Raw genomic sequence first — 9,193 nt, forward strand, 5'->3', positions numbered from 1 at the left:
TTCTTCGTCGCAAAATTGAAAGAAAAAAACGACGTTTACGGAAGGATGTGTGCCTCGAATGTAGATATAGGTTTCTCAACGATGTAAACACAAATAAATCAGTGTCGTAAGATCTGCTCGAAAGGGAATGGAACGATTAGTACAGTTCGTTAAAATTTCAAAGTCCGTGCCTCTCGAGTAGACAGAAGCAAAATAAGATAACCATTAACCAACGGATAACATTTATTCGTGACGTTCATTTTTATTCGATCGATAATTCGAACTAGTAATTTTTATATTAGCCAATTTATATTTACACGTTGTTTTTTAATACTTTTAAGCAGAGAGGGTCTTCAGAATTATATACGAAATGTAAACAACGCTAACAGTATAATATAAGATTATACAAGAGGAATTCGTGACGTTTATCATTTTGACTCGTCGTTCGAATATGAATTTTGCCCTATCTTTTCTATCGAGCGAGACGTTACCGTAATTTTGACGAAGACTGTACAAAAACCGTGCAGGTCGTTTCAATGCGTACCAGGTTATACGTGGTTCCCGGGACAGTGAATGGAAGTTACACGTCGGTCCTCACGGACTCTTCGATGGAGTCCGTGAGGTTTCTCTTTCCTCTCTGCCCCGCTTTCCTCGTCCCGCGATCCGTGAAGCGTAGCTTGTCCTCTCTCTCTTGCTCTTTCAATCTTGAATGTCCATCCTCGTCCCGCGCTTGTTCGGTTTCCGTTGCTCTCGCAGAGGCCTCACCGAGCATATCGCATGACTCGAGGCATGTGGCCGACAGTTTACTTCGGGATCTCGAACCGGTCGATTCGCCGACGATTTCGAACGCTCCGCGCGTCTGAGGTGAACCAACACACGAGGAGAACTCGATCACGAACATGCGCATCAGGAGCATCAACGACAGCCTTGTTCTCACGACGAAAGGTAATTTCTTTCGCGTCTCGACTATTAACCCCTCGCGATCAATCGTTGCCAAAATACTTCGAACTCGAGAGTAGAAACTTGAAATTCGAACGCGTTGCGCGAAAAGGCATTTTTAATAAAAAAAAAAAACTTTTAATAACAGCACGCGACGGACAAATAAGTGCGATTATACGGTAAGTTTCGTAACGAATTCTGAAAAGACACGAGTCCGAGGTTTTCGAATCTAACGTTGCCGGTATTGTCAGACAATCTAAGTATACGATTTACGGGTTTCGATGAAAATTGCGGTGCGTGTGAAGCATTTCTTCCCGAGTGAATTAAGTTAAAAAATAGTTTCTTTCCCTTTTCTAAAACTCGTTCGCCTGTGTTACGTTTCTCGATTGCAAAGGATTAATTGTAACAAAGTCTGATCGAAACAGAGTTCGCAGATTTCACCCCAAAAGGTATTTCGAGGAAGCCTCGTCGCGCGTTTCTCTGATGCGTTTGTTACGAGTCTTGCGCGAGACTCAACAGGTGTCTAGACGCGAACGCTACTTCCTTTCTTCTGTTGTGTGTACACACGTTGCACAGTGTGTGGCGTATCGAATAGCTGCTAGACACCAGTGACTGTGTTTTGTCGTGATTTTCAATTTTTTCCGTGCACACGGGAACTTCCAAACTCCCGGTTTACGAATCTCGAATATTTTCAAAAAGATTCTTATTTTCACATTCCAGTACAAATTACGAACGAATGTTACGAACAACGAAGAGTTCGAGCAGTATAAATAATTTTGTAAACGAGTATGATTCAACGTGATTCAAGTTTGCGTACGTTGGAGATTAGAAGAGTACGTGCTGATTCCCTTTTTATTTCTAAGATCGTCAAACGTCGCATCGACTTTCCCGAATTGCATTGATTAACTTTGAAGCACATATGTATAAGAAGAGTCAGCAACTATTTTCTAAACATGTGTAACAGTCTTTGTTTATGGTACGACGTATTTACAAGAGTTCTTCCACAAATATAATAATATTGGTACCGATCTGTGTATAACAATAAACCTTTGTATTTTTGATCAAAGTAAATGAAAAAGAAACGTTCCCTTCCTACCGATGTTAATCCAAACCACGTGGTTAGCATTTTCTTAACTTAATTTAATTCCATTTTGACTCGAATCTAAATTTCGTATTTCGTATAAAAGATTTCTTACTGAACCTAAGAGATTCTCGAGATGGGATTCCCTGGTACAATCACTGCTCATAAAGGCTGCGAGTTATCCGCTCGAAGCAACGCAAAAGGATACAAGTTCGCGCAAAAAGCGTCGACGTTTTTGTGGTCTCTTTTCTTCGCGTAGCGATAAAGACTCGCAAGAACAGGGCAAGGCAAAAAACGGTACTTTCTCTGGTCACCGGTTGCAATCGGCAACGATACGATTTCACTTTTGACACTAGGCCGGTGAATTTCTATTTTTGGACAGAAACTCACGCATAGAACTGTAAACGCAAGCACTGATTTGCTCGAAACGGAGGGGCAATTAGCAGATTTCTTGGCAATAGGCTAGTTAAATGTTTGCTCGAGGCAAACAACCGGGACCTAAAACGCGGAATATAGTCGCGTACGTGGAAGGAGGCGCTCAAGTGTCGATGAAATCTTTGCGTTCGCTACCAGGCCATCCGCGCCTAATGACAGGTATGCCGGTTATGCGACACGATATCTGTTCGAGGCGCTCTATCGTTTGAACGAAAAGCATTGTTCTTGGTCGTCGTCGAAGTTAAGAACAATCCGTGGACGAAACAAAGGTGCATCTTAGAGAGAAATACAAAAGAGTGGCCGATAAGAGCTTAATGCCCGGTCTTCGATAAAGTGCTCTCTCCGCGAAGTTTCAATTATTCAAAGAATCTGAATACCGAACAGCTATCCCCGCGCGATGAAAGAGTATTCAGCAGTGGCCCATTTACACGTATTTTCTACGCGGCATTTCCATACCGATTAAACATTTTTTTCTTTTCAGAAATCCAATTCAATTGGCTAAAATCGACCAGATACTCGGCCCCTTGTAAAAGATAAATAACCTCGAGTATCCCATTAAAGACAATATGCAAATTTCTTAACGATTTTCGCTTTTTAATGATATTTACTTTGAATTCTGTATGTAGTCTTAATAAACGAATACATTACACTTTTTTGTTGATCCAAGTGGTTAATTTTAGTTCACTTTTGCTCCTTGATTGCTTTACTTTACAATGTTGTTGGATCGTGGAAAGTTGGACGAATAATCGCGATATAAACTTTTTTTTATTTTTTGTTATTAATTATATATACCATTTATAGATTGTGTTTATCTTTATGGGCCATCGATAAACGCTACGAACGGAACGTGAAATCGAAAGGTGTCCACTCTGACGTGAGAAATTATAAAATAGATGCAGTAAACAGATTGTTTGTACGTCATACAATTCCAATTGATATTTGTTAATCGTAGGATTAAGCTCTACTTCAACAATGCAGATAATGAATACGTGGTTTCAAAGTCACGCGTGGTTTTAGATGATTATCATGATTCCATTGACGTTTCTGTGTCAATCACACTATTAAAACGTGTATTCCGAAACAAAGAAATCGCGTAAAATCAATAGCTCATGTAAAAATATACTGCGTTATGTTTCGTTAATTATACGATTGTCGTCACTTATCTTTGGAAACGATATCTACGCCGAATACGCCTCTCGTATAGAGTCACTGATTTTCTAATATTGTGGAGCGTTAAACGCGGGTTGTACCTTTTCCCGGTGAATGCATTACTTTCATATTGCGTCAAAAGAAAGTCCACCGCAAGATAAGAAGCTCATTACTTTAACAATCTAGGAATAATTATCTTATTCTAAGAATAATTAAAAATGTTCAATATTCAATGCTTTGTCTCTGAACTTGATGCAACAAAGATATCAACAAAAATTATACAAAATTATCGTAGAATCGACAAATTATTTTTACTCCGAATGAGCAAAAGTGAACAATTTTCATCTACGAATACACACACATTGCGAATCAACGTTTCTTACACACTTAAAGTAACCCTTTCACAATTTTCTTCTTCGTTGAACTTTACGCTGAATACATCTTTAGTTTACTATAAGGTGTAGCTAAATAATACGTACGAGCGGACGGGAAAAAATAAGAAAAATCGAAAAGAATATTTTCATTTTCCGTACAGTTGTCGAGATAATCGAGTTTGAACATTCACACTTTAACCGAGGAATCTTATTTATATATTTTACACAAAGAACTATCAACATTATTAAATGTTGCTAGACGATAAGGAATAATTTTCCATCGTACTTTGCCAGTGTGGTAAGAAACGTACGGAATGAAAATTATCAATGTTAGATGGGTCATGGGTTTTTATTTGTGGGGTCATCGTATCAGGGAAAAAGTTTATAACGAAGACATTGAGAGTTAAGACCAATTGATACGAATTAATCATACATTGGAAAACTTGGGAAACGAAAACGCGTTACCTAGAACTCATGCATCTGTAATTAAACAAGCACGGATATTCATACGAGGAGCGAGTCAATTCGTTTTAGAAACATTGTAATTAATAATAAACAAAATTCATCATTTTGTTCTTCCTCGAATATCGCGTAAACATTGTTTACAAACACTTTGGACATTGTACCTCGCTTGGTGAATCATATTTTATTCGTAATTGCATACCAACGGATTGAATTGTCAAATTCGATTATCTTGACAACTAAACTGAAAATAAAATAAAATAAAAACATTTCCTTCTTTTTTAATAAAGAATCATCTTCCCCCTGTATAACAGTTTCTTTTTCTTTTCCTCGGCAAATTGTAGATATTCTCGTAAGAAACTTTGAAGGAAAACGAGCAACTGCTTTATTCTTAACGAAGACTAGAATATCTTTTGATTCCTAGACTTTGACCTAATCGATCAGAAAAGCGAATAAAAATGTTTGCTCGTAGAAGGCTGCGAACCAAGTGGATTTCATTTTTCCACCACAAACCTTCCGCATTGGATAAATTGTACTTTGATCGAAGCCTTTCGCCGCTTATTTTCTTCTGCAATGCACAGGCTACAACGAGCGATTACGATCGTATGGTATCGCATTTGTAAACTAGTCACCGTCTCAAGACTGTACCGAAGGAAAGGAATTTTCTTCGTAATTTCATAAGGCTGCTTCGCACTCCTGCAATTGATCCCTGACGTTACGTCAGCCACGCAGTCCTTTGCTGGTGCGTTTCTCGTAGGGCAAGGCAACTTCCATTCAGCGACAACCTTCGAACACGTTATACGCTGTTGAAATATACATCAAATTCTTTTTTAATAATTATTTATGTACACAATTTTCTTCGTCGTCGTGTAGACAAATCACAGTAAAGATTTCAGCTTGAAAACTTCACTTTTGAAAATTCGACTTTGACAATCATCGTTGTATTAATACTATTTAAATATTAACACGCGTGTACTAGTACAGACGTATTTTTGTTATTATTATTATTTGTCGCAGAAGGTGGATAATGGCCACTAAGTGGATACAGTACACACTGACTTCTATAAGGCTTTTGATAGCATCAATCACAATTTTCTTGTTAGGAAGTTAAATGCCTGGAGGCGCTGGAGGTAGCATCATTGTTTGATTGTCTTGTTAGCTTTGTAACTTATACGATCATTCTTTACAAAGTATAACGGTCGTTTATCCAAACACCTGTTCATCTGGCATACCAAGAAAGTGCTGTGGGTCCTCTTTTCTTCTATTATTGTTTTCTTTCCTTCCTTTTTTTAAATGTATTTATTATATATTCAATTGTATGCATGTCGTGTGCATTTGTAACAACACATTATTCTAATTGCCTTTTCAACGAGTGTTTTTATGTTTATGTACTGTAAAAGTATTTTTCTGTATGAATTCCTGCCCATCGAAAATTTCGACGCCTACGAATCGCCAGCAGGATTGAGGCAGTAATTCGAGTAACGGTCACCGTAAGGATAGCCTTATACCTGTTCGAAAGAATGGTTGTTTACCTGCTCTTTCTGGGTGAGGCGGTTAGAATAAAGTGTTGTTGCAAATGCACGTAATATACATATAATTTAACATACAATAAATACATTTTAAAAAAGGAGGGAAAGAATTTTATAATACTATAATATAGATTTTCATACTTAATAATGTATACTAGCTACGTTCTTATGTAATAGTTTTACTATCTATTGTGCCTTATTACATCGAAATAATTTTTCTTAACCTGTATACGATCGCATAACGTTATGTGTTTTTATTTAATATAATTTATAATATTTGAAAACGATCACATACTTATAGAAACGTTATACCTTAAGAAGTTTTTAACCGAGACTGAAATAACTACTTATTTCTTTTTTTTGAGATTTCTATCGGTATAAAAATAAATGGCGTTTCGTTCTACGATAAACAGATACCGCTCGTTTATCTTTTATCTTCGTCCATCTGTGCTGAGAACTTAATTAAAATGGCAAACCAGGGGTTGAATATTCGTAAATGTACCGGGTCCCTCAACTCTCCGCGCCATAAGGCCGCGTGACATCACCAAGGTGGCGTACGTGGCCCAAGAAACGTCACCCAGAAGTTCTCGCGATGAACGGAAGCCGCACGATGACGTCAATCGTGCCGAAACGACCGAATTTTTCATCCTCGTATCCTGTTCTCGATGGCACGTCGATGGCGCAGAAACGACGCGCGTCAGCGTTGCGTTTCCAAACACGCGCGATGCAGAAATTCAGTCCCGTGGCACCGTTGGGTCGTTAACCGCGGGTTTACATAAGTCGAACGATTGTTACGAAATAAGCACGGAAATTTTTCGGTCCTTGGACAGAAGATACGCTTCACGCTCTCTTGAACTGATTCTATTCGTTGTAGACTTATTTCCTTGTTGCCGAATCGGATACTATTTGGAGCAACATTTCCAATTTTGCTGAATTTCGGATGCATAACGAATACAAATTGCGTTTCTCTTAAATGGTATACACGTTTTGCCATAAATCAAAAACAAAAAATACCTTGACTTAATTATGGTCGGTGCTATAGCATCCCAATAATAAAGGTAAAAGTATTGTTCTAATTCCAAATATAGACATACTGAACAAGAAAGTGATCTCCAAAGATGGAATCAATTGTACTATTCGAATGTTATTTGAGTTATCCCTTCCATCGCCCTGGAAAACGAAGTTTAAAATTTGGCACTCACTGCAACCATACTGGTTATACCTTCTTTTCTTGTACATCGTCTTACTCTTCAAACCTTTATAACATTCACAATTTTTTGTTCGAAAAAAACAACTATTTCCTTCTACATATTCGAGTAATATTTGAATTTAATTCGACAAATATTTGAACTGCTGAGGCGTTCAGAAATTCGGGAAATAACTTTGCTCAGGGTCGGATTTAAAAATAGCTATCTTATTGCTGAACCTTGCCCTTTACTCTCGAGGCTTTAAAGCTCGTTTAAAGCTAAAGACGCTGTTTTACAAACTAGTCGATGGCTAAACAAGTGATTCGTGTTTCAGGCGAAGTGTCGTGGTCGACGACAGAGGAGCCTTTGACTCCCGAAGAAGAGGACGCGATAGTGACGCTGGTAGTGGTCGTGGTTGGTATCATAGTCGCTATAGTGATACTATTTTCGATGGGGATCTTCATCGACTGCAAGCACCAGTAAATAAACTGTCGAGTACTTTCGATAAAACCGTGCGTAGGAGGCAAGCATCGATCGTTCTGTCTCGTTTCAGGAAAAAGGACGCCCTGCTTAAGAAAAAAAAGCTTAAATTGAGAATGCCGCCGATATCCCGCATAAAACGAAGCATGAAGGACGATGTGAAGGCTTTAGCCGCGGATATGTGTCCGAGCGGTACCAGCGACTCTGGATTTCGAACGAGGGACGCCGTCGTTTGACACCCTCACTTCGATCTGGAGTGCAGTGATTATCAGACGATACTACGAAATCGGCGGAGCGAATTGTACGAATTAAATCGCTATTTATTTTAAGGATACGCGAAAAATATCAAGTGTCATAACAACGATAGTCTTGATTCCGCCGCGAAGTTTTTCGAGCAGACGTTAACATTATTCCCGTAACTGTGATTTATATATCGTTATTTATCTATTCGTTATAAAAAAAGAACCTCTCGATCGCATCGATCGTATTTAAGGAACTCTCCTTCGTGGGAGAGAATTTCTGCGGCTCAAGATCACGCGAGCTCAATGTTTGCTCAAATCCGATATTAATTTACGAACTACGAACGAGTGAGTGCGTATATGGTATGTGTGTAAACGTGTACGAAGGTATGTTTCGTCGGGAATCGAGAAATTTCATGTTTGTTTTTTTTTCGCGCAAACACCGAACGATCTATGCGCGCGTTTTATCGCGATCGCGATTGAGACAGTGCCGAGGTTACAATGTCTAGTCTAGTCGTTCCTTCGGCCTTGTAACGATTAGCAAATGGTAATGTAACGTTCCAACGAGCCATCGACTTCATCGGGCATCTTTCAATAAAGAGTGCGTGAACGTCGACGTTTCGCCAACGAATTGGCGATTACGATGTTCGATAAAAATGCTGACGTTAATGGCGCGATCGTTCCACGCCGCGCGTGCATGGTGACCGAACGATTCGACGCTCGACGTATTTCCGAATTGATAATTTATATTATTTCTGGACGAATATACGTATAAGTAAAAGTGTATATACATATATATACATATCTATGTTATAAGAGGTATTGTCTGAAAGTAAAAGGTTTTTATCACCTTTCATGTAATCGTTTTGTCCCGAATGCAAAGACGTCATTGTCTGAAAGATTAAATCACCATGCACGTGATCGTTTTCCACCGATTCGGACCAAACAGGGATAAGGGGGGAAAATTATGCCGCGTGACGCAAATTTAATCATCTCTGTAAATATATTAGTGTACAGATAAAAGTCCATAAAAAAAAGAAACAGATTCGTATGAAATTTCACGCGAAACGTGGAATGTTTTGGTAAAAACGATTTATGACGAGGCTGAAACATTTAACTTGCAAATGGACGAAAAGACTGCGTGGTTTCCTTCTCTGTTACTTTACTGCATCTTCGTCCATGAGAGGCTTCGCTTCGTTGTACCTTTGTTCGGCTATGAAACATTATATTACACATGGATCACAAGTTAATTACTTAATTTTAGGAAATGCGAAACATCTTGTCCCTCTTGTGCTGATTTTTTATTGATATTAAATTGGTCTCAATTGATAGATCACGT

At 38.6% G+C, this 9,193-nt stretch overlaps 1 protein-coding gene across 1 annotated transcript; it reads left to right on the forward strand.

Annotated features, from left to right (window-relative positions):
• Nucleotides 1-565: 565 nt before the first annotated feature.
• Nucleotides 566-9,175, forward strand: LOC122401735. The gene is made up of 3 exons (XM_043404068.1): nucleotides 566-924; nucleotides 7,470-7,614; nucleotides 7,689-9,175. Exons 1-3 carry the CDS (start codon nucleotides 879-881, stop codon nucleotides 7,849-7,851), a joined length of 354 nt encoding a protein of 117 aa, XP_043260003.1. The 5' UTR covers nucleotides 566-878; the 3' UTR covers nucleotides 7,852-9,175.
• Nucleotides 9,176-9,193: the final 18 nt, after the last annotated feature.

This window comes from Colletes gigas, unplaced genomic scaffold (genome assembly GCF_013123115.1).
Source record: "Colletes gigas isolate AHSC1104 unplaced genomic scaffold, ASM1312311v1 Colletes_gigas_Sc00027, whole genome shotgun sequence".
In the NCBI taxonomy this organism is placed as follows: Eukaryota; Metazoa; Arthropoda; class Insecta; order Hymenoptera; family Colletidae; genus Colletes; species Colletes gigas.

Bases quoted from the DNA above. Each gene is read 5' to 3' on its own strand.
- LOC122401735 (XM_043404068.1), top strand. From the start codon at position 879: ATGCGCATCAGGAGCATCAACGACAGCCTTGTTCTCACGACGAAAG. The intron at 925-7,469 runs GTAATTTCTTTC...TTCGTGTTTCAG, and splicing joins CCTTGTTCTCACGACGAAAG to GCGAAGTGTCGTGGTCGACG. The intron at 7,615-7,688 runs GTAAATAAACTG...GTCTCGTTTCAG, and splicing joins TTCATCGACTGCAAGCACCA to GAAAAAGGACGCCCTGCTTA.